Source organism: Hyperoodon ampullatus, assembly GCF_949752795.1.
Source record: "Hyperoodon ampullatus genome assembly, chromosome: X".
In the NCBI taxonomy this organism is placed as follows: Eukaryota; Metazoa; Chordata; class Mammalia; order Artiodactyla; family Ziphiidae; genus Hyperoodon; species Hyperoodon ampullatus.
Window position 1 is genome coordinate 20,975,691 of NC_136913.1, and position 12,510 is coordinate 20,988,200.

The 12,510-nt window shown below is 50.6% G+C and overlaps 1 protein-coding gene across 1 annotated transcript; it reads left to right on the plus strand.

The window, feature by feature from the left end:
* Positions 1 to 1,834: 1,834 nt before the first annotated feature.
* On the plus strand, positions 1,835 to 2,884 carry LOC307069585 (melanoma-associated antigen B4-like; the record flags this gene model as incomplete). The annotated part of the gene is made up of 1 exon (XM_079727970.1): positions 1,835 to 2,884. The coding sequence occupies one exon, from the start codon at positions 1,835 to 1,837 to the stop codon at positions 2,882 to 2,884; it is 1,050 nt and encodes a 349-aa protein (XP_079584096.1).
* Between the last annotated feature and the right edge of the window lie 9,626 nt (positions 2,885 to 12,510).

Sequence of the window (12,510 nt, forward strand, 5' to 3'; positions counted from 1 at the left end):
AGGTGTGACGCCTGCTGACTCAGCTCAGCAGAGGGAAAAGTCCCAGGACCTGCCAAGAGTCAATGAAAGGCCCTCGTGCCAGGCCTGTGGGAAGCTCCCCCGGAACCACCCCCCACCTCCTGTCCCACCCGGCCCCGCCCCATCCCGCCCCCAGCCCCCCCATGCTGTGCTCCTGGAGCCCAGATGCGCATGACCGGATGTGACGTCCTCCTACACACGCGGTGGGGGCGACGCCATTGTTGAGAGCTGCCGTCCGGCGAGGGTGAGCCGCAGGAGGAATCCCACGTCTCTTCAGGAGTCAAAGTGTGAGGTAACCCCAGTTAGAAGTGCGGGGATGCCCCCGACACCCCCAATCCCCTTTCCCTCTGAAAAGAGGCGGCCACACAGGCCCCGCCCACCCCGCCCCTGCTCTCGGCCCGAGAGCCTCGGGCCTGGCCGTTAGGCCCAAAGTCCATCCGCTTCCCCTGCGGGGTCTCGGGCAAGGAAGGCCTCGCTCTGAGGCTGGTGGACCCTGGCTCACCTCAGTTGAGGGAGCGTCCCAGGCCCTGTGGAGTGAAGGACGGGACCCCTGTGGGGACCGAGGGGCTCCACACCCCAAAATGGCGGCCACGCAGACCCCGCCCCTGACGTCGGCCTGGGAGCCTCCGGGCAGGTCTAAAGACTGAGGGGCTCCCTCAGTGCGAACGCGGACGGACGGACGGATGCGGGAGACCCAGGGAGGACGGGGCCTTGTTCTGAGGGGCTGGCCGCAGGTCAGCAGAGGGAGGATTTCCAGGGCACGGGAGGAGTCAGGGTGAGGACCGTCCTCCCCGTCGCAAGGGCACCTCAGAACCCCTCCCCTGTTGTCAGCCGCTTCCTTCTGGCCACACGCGGAGAAGGGAGGGCTGCTGTCTGAGAGGGGAGGTGCAGGCCAGCAGAAGGCGCGTCCCTAAGCACTGCCAAGAGTCAGCCCAAGCCCTTGAGTGAGGGCCAGTGGGGCCGCCAGCCACAGGGCCTCGACCTGTCTGCCGCACGCTGCAGGCTTGGTAAAACTCTGCCTCGTGCGGCCGCCTGGTCACCCTCACTGCCTCCTAGTGAGACTCAGGGAGGTGCCGGCACTGGTGCGAGCAGATGGCCCTCGGGGCAAGAGAGGAGCTCCAGGCTGCACCGGCCGTCCAGGGAGGACCCCGAGTGAGGACTAAGGGAGTCACCCACCCCGAAGAGAAGGGACCAGAGAGAACATGGCCTGTCCCCTCCTGTCAACGCTTAAACTCCCAAGAAAGGACTGTCAGGCCGAGACTGCCCGTAATTTCCTCTGCCAGGTCCAAGGGAGGTTAGAGCTTTGTTCTGAAGGGGCAGCCACGAGGCAGCAGAAGGGAGGGTCCCAGGACCCTTCGGTGGTGGGCTGAACGCTCCCTCCTTTCCTCCTCCTGGGTGTCACGGAAGATGGTGGTGTCAACTTCAGAGCAGCAGAGGGCATGGGGTGGGGGGGGGGTGGGGGAGTCTTGCCAACAACTGTCATCCTGACTCTGAATGGGAACCACGGGGACCTACCTCCCCTGCCAGCCCCCGCTGTCACCCCCGTACCGCCCAGGCAGGGCTGGCTGGCTGTGCCCCAAGGCTCACCCGACCGTCCTCCACAGGGCTCTCAGGGGACAGGCTGAGCAGGAGAACAGGAGCCCTGTGGGCCCTCGGGCAGTGCCCTCAAGGACCCTGCAGAGGCGGCCTTGGTTAAAGCCAGGGAGGACTCTCCCCGCTGAAGGTGCTCACAGCATCTCCTTGTCCCTCCCGCAGGTGCCCTCGTTGCCTGCCTTCCTGCCCACACTCCCGCCTGCTGGCCCTGACCTGTGTCATCATGCCTCGAGGCCGGAAGAGCAAGCGCCGTGCCCAAAAGAAACACCGCCAGGCCCGGGGGAACACTCAGAGGCTCAAGGGTGCCCAGGCCACTGAGGCGGCGGCGGCGGCGGCAGAGATAGAAGAGTCGCCCTCGTCCCCCGCTTCTGTTTCTCGGGGTACTTCCCCGAGCTCCTCTGTTGCTGGCACTCGCCAGGAGCCTCAGGGAGCCCCAGCCACGAGCTCTCGTGCTGCAGGGGTTTCATGCCCAGGATCTGAAGAGGGTGCCCAGAGCCAAGATGAGAAAAGTGCAAGTACCGCCCAGGCAGCACCTTACACTCACAGCACTTACAGAGATCGTCTGACCAGGCAGGCCAAGAAGTTGGGGCAGTTCCTGCTGGATAAGTACAAGATGAAGGAGCTCATCTCGCAGGCGGCACTGCTGGAGGTAGTCAACAAGAAGTACAAGAAGCACTTCCCTGAGATCCTCAGGAGAGCCTCTGAGTGCATGGAGCTGGTCTTTGGCCTCGATCTGAAGGAAGTCGACCCCAGCAGTCACTCCTACGCCCTCATCAGCAAGCTGGGCCTGTGCAGCGAGGGAAATCCGAGTGATGAGTCGGGGCTGCCCGTGTCCGGTCTCCTGATGGCTATCCTGGGCAAGATCTTCGAGAACGGCAACCGTGCCACCGAGGAGGAGATCTGGGATTTCCTCAATTCATTGGGTTTGTATGCTGGGAGGAGGCACTCGGTCTTTGGGGAGCCCAGGAGCCTCATCAGCAAGTATTTCCTGCAGCAGAAGTATCTGATGTATTGCCAGGTGCCCAACAGCGATCCTCCGCGCTATGAGTTCTTGTGGGGCCCGAGAGCCCACGCTGAAACCAGCAAGATGGAAGTGCTGGAGTATATGGCCAAGATCAATGATACCGTCCCCAGGGCCTTACCAGGTCTCTATGAGGAGGCTATGAAAGATGAGGAAGAGAGAGCAAGAGTGAGAGCCGCGGCCAGGGCTGCAGCTGTTGCTGAGCGCAGAGCACGTTCCAGGGCCAAGGCCCGCAGCTCCTCCCACATGTAGGGAGGGAGGCCGCGGGCAGACTGCTCACTTTGTTTTGGAAGAGAGCAGTCAGGCTCCTAAATAGTGCAGAGTAGTAGGGGTGGAGGGAACAAAGTATAGATCTCATTTATCTTCCTGTTTTACACTAGTAACTTCTATATATTATTGATTGATTTATTTAGGTTTTTTCAAATGTTTTTTTCTTGTAATAGTGTGTTTTCTTAAGAATACGAATACGTGAATGATATTACTTGCATACTTATTGCTGTTCAAAGAGTTCTAAAGTTACAGTTTTGGTATATATAAAAGAAATTCACGAACCATCTGTATTTTCTGTATGATCCAGAAGTAGAAAACATGGCAGTGCAATAGAGATTTTCATGGAAATGTGAAAGGTGACCACAGAAAATATTTAGAAACAAAAAATGGAGAAAACAGAGTAAAAGGTATTTAATTCGTAGTTTGCCTTATTTCTTTGAAACTTTCTTTTGGTAGAAATAAAAGATACTTTGACTGATTTAGCTCATTTGTGAGTATTTGTTTCTTTTGTCTTGGTGCACTGCATATTCTCTGCCACCTACTGGATTAAAAATAAACTCTGACGGGAGGGTGGTATTTTGGGGGTTCATAATAATCATATCATAACTGCCATTCATCAAAAACCCAATATTTCTTAGTGAGTATGCCACTGCTTTCCATGTAGTACATAACATTCCAGCATTCATGCAGGATAGGATTTAGCAGACTGCCTTTATAGGTGAATAACTTGCAAATTTCTCAAGTTCACAAGACTGATTAAGGGACCTTGCTGGGTCTAGTCCCCTGGTCTGGAATCGTCTAGAGCCTACACTCTTCCACTCCTCCCAGCCTAAGCCAGACCTTACGTCTTTTAATTCATTTTTCTTCTCACCACTCCAAAATGTATCTCATGGGATAAAAGGGGCCCTGTTCCCAAAGCACTGTTTTGGATTACAGTAACAGTAACGCTGAATAAGTGAATGCTATGAATAAAAAAAATTATTTTGGTGACAATGGGGTCTTCTACATATGCAACGTCAGATACCCTGAAAAAGATCAGCATCTCCTCATTTACTCTTCAAGTTTCTCAGGGACATAAAAGCCTTGGTTTAAGAGCTGTGTCCTCAGGTCAGTGGAGGGAGGAGTCCCAGCCTCTGAGGGTTACTCAAGGTGAGGACCTTAGAACAGAAGGGGGCCCCACAAGGTATACCCTGCTTTCTCCCTTCTGTGGCCATGCGCAGAGCTGTCTGTCTGAAGGTACCCCTTCTCCTCCTCCGGGGCAAGGGTGGAGAGGTTCTCAGGGAGGTGAGTTCCTTGGTCTTGTGGCAGCATCTCCAATTCTGCCCAGGTAGGAGATCCTAACAGGCCTTAATTTGCTTCAGGGTGAGGACACTGGGTGCTGATGAGTGGACTCCCCATAACAAAGGGGGACCACGCAGAGGCCCCTGGCAGGGGTAGCCAGGGAATAGGTCCCTTCCCTCCCCTTCTGGTGTCTCAGGAAGGTGAAAGCCTTGGCCTGAGGCTGGCAGACAGACAGTAGGGAGGGTGGAGTCCCATATGCTACCTGAAGTCAAGGTAAGAAACCTGAGTTAGGACTGAGGGGCCACTGACTCCAGAAGAGTGGGGCCTTGTAAAATCCTGCTCCTCAGAAGACCCCAACAGCTTTGGACAGATCTGGTTCATCCTGACTTCCAATTCAGAATTTCCAAGAAGGTAATGCCTTTGTTCTGAGGAGCACAGCTTCAGGGGAGTGGAGGGTGGAGTCCTGGGTCTGGTCAGGCCTCACGATGAGGACCCTGAATGAGGAGCAAGAGGACCACTCACTCCAGAACAGAGGAGAATGCAGAGTCCCACCCCTGACGTCAGCCCCAGGAGGCCCAGGACAAAGCTTTCTGGCTGGCGTGCCCCCTCTTTCCACTGGGGGTGGTCTCAGGGAGGCGAGGGCCTTGGTCTATGGGGAACAGCCTCACTCAGTAGAGACTGGAAATCTAGTGTCTCTAAATGGGGATAGAGGGACTCCACGTAGAACACAGCCCTGCCACTGGACGCCTCCCCTTGGCAAAGCCAGGAATGTTGGCATGCTGCGCCCCACACCTTTCCTTTTAGAGCGTCTCAGGTAGATGAGGCACTTGGTCTCAGGGGCCAGCCTCAGGTGAGCACAGGGAGGAATTCCAGGTCATGCCAAGAGCCAAGCACAGGACCACGAGGACTGAGGGAACCACCCAAATCATAAAAGTGGGGACGCCACAGAATCCCTCCCTTACTGTCAGCCATGAGTGACCACAGGCAGTCATGCCCACGTGAGGCAACCCTCACATCCTCCTAGGTGGTCTCAGGGAATTAAAGGCTGCAGTATGAGGGCACAGGCCTCTCTAGGTCACGGGAAGAGTCAGCGTAAGGGCTCCGAGTGAGGACCAAGGGGAACACCCAACCGAAAAGAGAGAGGAACACATGCACAGCCCCACCACCCTCTCGGCCCTGGGAAGCCCCAGGCAGGGGCAGTTCCATGTGTCACCCACTTGCTTCCAGCTCCGGAGGACTCAGGTCAGTAGAGGGAAGAGTCCCAGATCCTGACAGACTGAGGACTACTGAGGTCACAGACCCCAGCAGAGTGGAGCCCGGAGAATCCTGCCCTCTGCTGTTAGTCCTCAGAAGCCCCTGAGAAATAGCTGTGGCTACACGTGGCCTACTCTGACTTCTACTTCTGGGGACTCAGGGTGGTGAGGACTTTGCTCTGAGGCTGGCTGACTCAGCATAGGGGAAATTTCCAGGTTGTGCTAGGAGTTGGGGTGCGGACCTAAGGCTGGAGTGGAGCGTGAAAACCATAACAATGGGGGCAGCACATCATCTCTCCCCTGCTGTCAGTCCTGGGAGACGCCTGGATAGATGTCAGGCCGAGCAGAGGCAACCCTTAACTCCTCCCGGGGTGACAGAGAAGTGAGCACAGTAATAGGTGAAGAGAAGGAGAAATTATAGGTCTTCCCAGGAGTCAAACCGAGGAGGCTGCGTGAGGACTGGTGCGGCCAACCATCATAAGGCCTGGGTTTGCCTGCCACAGCTTTCTGCCTTCAGAGACCACAGGTAGATGTGGGAAATCAGGCTACCCTCACCTTCTTCTATTGGGTCTCAGAGAGCTGTGGGCCTTTCTATGAGCACATGTCCTCAGGTAAAGAGAGAGGAGCCACAGGCCTTCCCAGGAGTCAAACTGAGAACCCTGAGTGACGACTAAGGGGAACACGCCCCACCCCCTGAGCTGTGGGGACGACAAAGAGTCTAGCCTTGCCCCTGCTTTCAGCACTTGAAGGCTCAGGACAGGGCAGTCGGGCCGAGGCTCCTTTACATCAGGTCTAAGGGAGGTGAGATCCTCAGCCTGAAGGTAAAGCCATTAGAGGGCAGAAGGGTAGGTCCCAGGCCCTACGTGAAGCCAACTGAGAGCAGTGAATAGGGACTGAGGACCCAGTGATCCCAGGAGAGAGAGGACTCCACAGAGCTGTCAGCACTGTGTTCCCCCTGTCAGGGCGGTGAGCTGGGGCACCCCTCACTTCCTCCTCATGGGCCCCCGGGACCACCGAGGTGTCAACAGCAGAGCAACAGAGGGGAGGAAGCCCAGGCCCTGGCTGCCGTCCATCTAAAGATCCTGAAGATGAACTGAGCGGACTCCCCGCCCTAGAACACGGAAGGTCCCACTGGCAGCCCCTTCTGTCACCCCCGTACCGCCCAGGCAGGGCTGGCTGGCTGGCTGTGCCCCAAGGCTCACTCGACCGTCCTCCACAGGGCTCTCAGGGGACAGGCTGAGCAGGAGAACAGGAGCCCTGTGGGCCCTCGGGCAGTGCCCTCAAGGACCCTGCAGAGGCGGCCTTGGTTAAAGCCAGGGAGGACTCTCCCCGCTGAAGGTGCTCACAGCATCTCCTTGTCCCTCCCGCAGGTGCCCTCGTTGCCTGCCTTCCTGCCCACACTCCCGCCTGCTGGCCCTGACCTGTGTCATCATGCCTCGGGGCCAGAAGAGGAAGCGCCGTGCCCGGCAGAAACGCCGCCAGGCCCGGGGGGAGACTCAGAGGCTCAAGGGTGCCCAGGCCACTGAGGCGGCGGCAGAGATAGAAGAGTCGCCCTCGTCCCCCGCTTCTGTTTCTCGGGGTACTTCCCCGAGCTCCTCTGTTGCTGGCACTCGCCAGGAGCCTCAGGGAGCCCCAGCCACGAGCTCTCGTGCTGCAGGGGTTTCATGCCCAGGATCTGAAGAGGGTGCCCAGAGCCAAGGTGAGGATAGCGAGTCACAGATGAGCGGGCCTGCCCCATCCTGGACGGTTCGCCTTTCCCTCCCCTACCTGGACACTGGTGGTTGCAGCATGCCCAGAGAGCCTCCCTCTCGTGGTCAAGGACCACTGCTAGGTTTCCAGCCGTACATGGACCAAGCAAGACAAAACCACCAGCACAGGTTGACGCAGGCGCACCAAGACCTAAAAGGTGACTCAAGGTAACCCCGGGTTCATTATGCCTCATTTGTAATAACTTAGCATTGCGGCTTTTGCTTCCCCGCCCCACCCCATGGATTCTGCTTGGGTGCTTACGGGTAAGTGCCTGCATACTAGCAGGAAAGTTATATAACCTAAAGCTGTCAATCGATTTGTCACTCAAATAACACAGGACACAGGGAGGGACCACCACTCTACAAAACACAGCCCTACCCCATTGCGGGGCTGCTTCTGGTTTCCAGACAGCCCGCTCTCCTGCTTTCTCGGGAGTGTACTTCTGCTCTGCTTAACTGAACTCTTGCTACTTAAAACTGCTCTACGCCTCTCGATTGAATTCTTCCTCCTTGGGAGGGCAAGAACCAAGGAAATCGCCATTCTGCTGGTGACAATATGGATCACATATCCATTACTTTTATCAGGTACAAGTTAAAGTTTTGATATTTCATAAAACAAATTTAGAAACCTTCCATTTTTTTTTATGACCCAGAACAAGAAAACACAGCAATGGAAGAGGGATTTCCATGGAACTGTGAATAGACTCGGCAGTAAAATAATGTGGGTCAAGTAAAAAAAGAAAAGAAAAAGAGTAAATGGTGGTACATTTTTGTCTTGTTTTATTCTTTTAGGGCTTCTTTTTGTAAAAATTGTAAGATGTTTTCTTAGATTATTCAAGATTGTGAGAGAAATTAAGCAGTAATAAAGTAGACATCCTTATCGTTGCCACTCTTATTCCCAACCATTAATTGAGCATCTACTCTTTGGAAGGCTCCATGGCAGAACTGGGGATGGTAAGAAAAAGAAGACTGAGCCACTGTCCATAGAACTTTAGAGCCTAGGAGCTGCTGCCATATCAAGAAGATGGTGAGACACGCTCTAAGACCTAAATAAATGACAAGTTAAAACAAGGGGTGAGAAAGAGGAGGTTCCAGATGAGAGCAGTCAAGCGTAAATGCTCTGAAGCAAGGAAGTCTGGAGCTTTGGGACACTGAAGTTCCCTTGAGGAGGTGACTTTAAGTTAGGCGGGATGGTGGGCTAAATGAGGCTGAGTGAATTGTGGTGGGGGAGGGTGGGACCCTTAGATGGTGGGCCTCAGAGTTGAGAGACTCAAGACTGGAATGGAAGATTACCCTGAATTTTTACTTTGGGACTGTGGGTAAAACAGAGAGAATCTCCACCCGGGGCAGGAATAAAATGGGTTCCTTGTCCCTGTCCCAGTGCAGGTGAACACAGTGCACGAACTAGGTGTTTGAAGCCCATCGCCTCCAGGGAGTTTCTGAGAAACAAGGAGGGTACTTCCTTGAAGTGAGATGTCAAGAAGCCACTGTGATAGCACTCTTTGCACTGGGGTTAAAGGGATGTTCTACTACTTATCTTAAGTGTAATCTGGGGAACTCCAAATGAAGGCTACATTTTTGGTGGTGGTGAAATTATAATGAAAATAGGGGTGGTTTGGATGAAAAGGCACCTGGGAGGGAAGTTGTTGGTCCTTGACGCAAATTCTAGAACCTCTGAGTAGCATCCAGCTGGGAGAGATTCCTCTACACTCAAATGACATATTTACAAATGCGGAAATCTTACATACTTTTACTGTCTAAGCAGTTTTGTTCGTTCCAAAGGTGCTGCGTATTTTCTGACATCTCATGAGATTAAAGAAAAAAATCCCCAAGAGTTGGTATTATGGTCTGGGGTCATAGTTATTGTAGTAATAAATTCCATTCTTGAGATACCATTGTTGCAAGTGCTTTACAAATATCACGTATATTACAATAGCTCTACACGATAGGGCTTATCAGACTCACTTTACAGATGATGAACTTGCAATTTTCTGAAGTTCACAAGACTTGTGACAGAGCTGGGAATAGACCCTTGGTCTGAATTCGTCTAGAGGCCACACTGTTTCACTCTTCCCAGCCTGAGGCAGACCTAGTATCCTTTAATTCACTTGTCTCCTCACTACTTCAAACTCCATTTCAGGCAATTTAAAAAAAAAAAAGGAAGCAAGCAAACAAAAAACCCTGTAGCCAAAGTACTATAAACAGTCCTGATGAAGGAAGGTTAATACAAGAATAAACCATAATTTGGGGATTGTCTGTGGGCTTCATTTATCTAGAGTCCTCCTGCCCCTCGCTCCAGGGTTCCTTGAAAGCTCACTGCCCTGGTCCCAGCACGTGTGTTCAGCTCCAGCACTTTCCCACATTAGAGCTCCTTTCTCCTGAGACTTCCCCAGTGTGCCCTCAAGTCCAACTCTGGAATCTGTTAATGGTGCGTTGAGACTGGCCTCTGAATAAATACACCAATGAGTGAGCTTACCTAGGAGGTCAATATCCAAAGCCTCCCTCATAAGTTGGAGATGAGGACCTGAATAGACATTTCTACAAAGAGGATATACCAGTGTCCAAACAGTACATGAAAGATGCTCCATATTATTAGTCATTAGGGTAATGTATAAAAAAAAAAGTGGGATACCATTTCACTAGGTTGGTTATAAAAATGGAAAATAACAAGTGTTTGCGAGGATATGAAGAAACTGGATCCCTCATACATTGCTGGGAAGAATGTAAAATGCTTCAGCCTCTTTGGAAAACAGTTTGGTAGTTCCTCAAATTTAAACAAAGAATTACCATATGACCCAGCAATTCCATTCCTAGGTATATAACCAAAATAACTTAAAAATTGTATTCAAACAAATCCTTGTACCCAAATATTCAAAGGAGCATTATTCATAAAAGCCAAAAAATGCAAACAACCCAAAATTTCCATCACTGAATGAACGGACAGACAAAATGTGGTATATTCTTACAATGGAATATTATTCAGTCATAAAAAGCAATGACGTACGGATAACTGAGAGACCATGGATGAACCTTGGAGACATTATGATAAATGATAAATGAAAGGAGTCAGAAACAAAAGGTCACATGTTATATGACACCATTTACATGAATTATCCAGGATAAGCAAATTCATAGAGACAGAAAGCAGATTGATGGTTGCCCGGAGCTAGGGAGAGCCATGAATGAGAAGTAACTTTTTGAAGGGTAAGAGGTTATGTTGTAAGCAGATAGGGTAGGCGGTCCCTGGAGAAAGAGAACCAGGCATGGCTTTCTTGACATAAGAGAAGCCATTTTTGGCCTAAGCCATTTTGTGATCTAAGCCACTTTAAGATCATTTTGTGAAACAATGTTTGCCCTTGAACACACCTCCGCAGTAACGATCTTAAGGGAATAAAAGAATGCAGCAACCAAAGACTGTTATCAGGCAGGAGTAGTAGCAGTAGCAAAGGTAATAAGTCAGTTGTTAAGACTCCCAGTCTTTTCAAGGGTAAAGATTAGCCTGAAGCACAATCTTCAGCTGTTCTGCAGAATTCAAACCCCCCTCGAATGATCAACCACCACCAGATCAACTGCAACCGAAGGAATGATGACGGTAATCTTTTCTGACCCTTGTGACTTCAAACCCCTATAAAGCTCGGACTCTGTTGACCTTTGCCCCAACTCTATGCTGAATTCTCCTCTGCTCAAGCCCCTTCATGAATATGCATGTACCCTTAGCTTCAAACTTCCCCAGTTCTGCTGTCCAGGGAAACACTGCTTTGGGAAAGATCCCCAGGGTTCTCCTGCCTTGCTGCAAGTAATAAATCCTTCCTTCTCCTGCTCTTTGACTTGGCTGTGTATTTGGCTCGACACCCACCAAGAGGCAAACCCAGTTTTCGGGGAGCAGTTACCTTTTGGAATGAGGAATAGGTTTGGAACAAGAGAGAGGCGGTGATTGTACAACATTGTGAATGCAGTAATGCCACTGAATTATTCACTTTAAAATGTTATGTGGATATATATCAATGAGTTATATTTTTAATATTATATATAATACAGTCAATAGATTGATTGATCCCACTATACATATACTATGTATAATATATAGGTATATGTATGTATGTAAAATCAGTGGAATGATAGAATCAGATAGAATGAGAGAATTACCATTCTACAGCCCCTAATGGATTAACGGATAAGGGGAAAGACCCTCACCAACTGTCAATACCACCAGGAAGCAGAAAACAGACACTATGTGTCTCCTAATGGAAGCACACAGCTTTGTCTCAGGAGTGAACTTGCCAATAAACAAACTGGTAAATCAATAAGCCTTAATCTGAACAAGCTGTTTCCAACAATTATTGAGGATTCTTGATGCTGAGGTTCCAGGTATATTGGGTTCATTACTTTATTCTCTGTAATGTTGTATATGATTGTTTTTATTATAAATATCATGCCTTTAAATTTGAAAACCCAAGTAAAATGGAACAATTTTTAGCAAACTATAAATCACTAAAGTGAAAATGTAGTCCAAACCCAGAGCACCATCAGAATGTTCCAGGACAATCCAGGTTTGGAGCCCCCTCACACCAAATGATCAGGGAAAAACTAATCACCATCTTATTTGAATTCTTCCAAACCATACAAAAAGATAGAAAACGGATCAACCATTTTAATAGGGTAGCCCTCCTTGATACAAAGTCCAGATAAGAATGCCCCAATATAAGGATACTCACACATAACCATGTGATTAAATGAAGAAATGGGCTATGACTAAGGAACACAAAGATATCATATTAGAAAACACTGACCGTTGGAAATCACTGCATTAACAGAGAAAGGAGAAAATGCATTTCTAAACGGAAAGAATATTTGTCTCTACACTTCTATTCTCAAGCCTGTTGACACCAAATGTATGGGTTTTGTGTTTTGTTTTCTTTTGCTCACACAAACCAATTCTCTAACACCAGCTGAGTATCCTACAATTCAATTCTGACAATATCTACCTGCAGTTAGCATCAGATCCCACAAGGTAAGGGCTCATTCCCGCAACATTGCCCTACACTTAATCCAAACCCAGGTCTCCCATAATTCTGACTGACAGGCTATAAATTGGGGGCTCCTACACCCCCGCTCCCTGGGTTTGGTAATTTTCTAAAATGGCTCAAAGAACTCAAGGAAACAGTGTACTTACTAGATTACTGGATTATTATAAAAGGATGTGACTCCCTAACAGCCAAATGGAAGAGATGCCTAGAAGTGAGGTGTGGGGAAGGGGTGTGGAGCTCTCATGCCCTCTCCAGCTGCATCACCCTCATAGCACCTACATGCGTTCAGCAAACTGGAA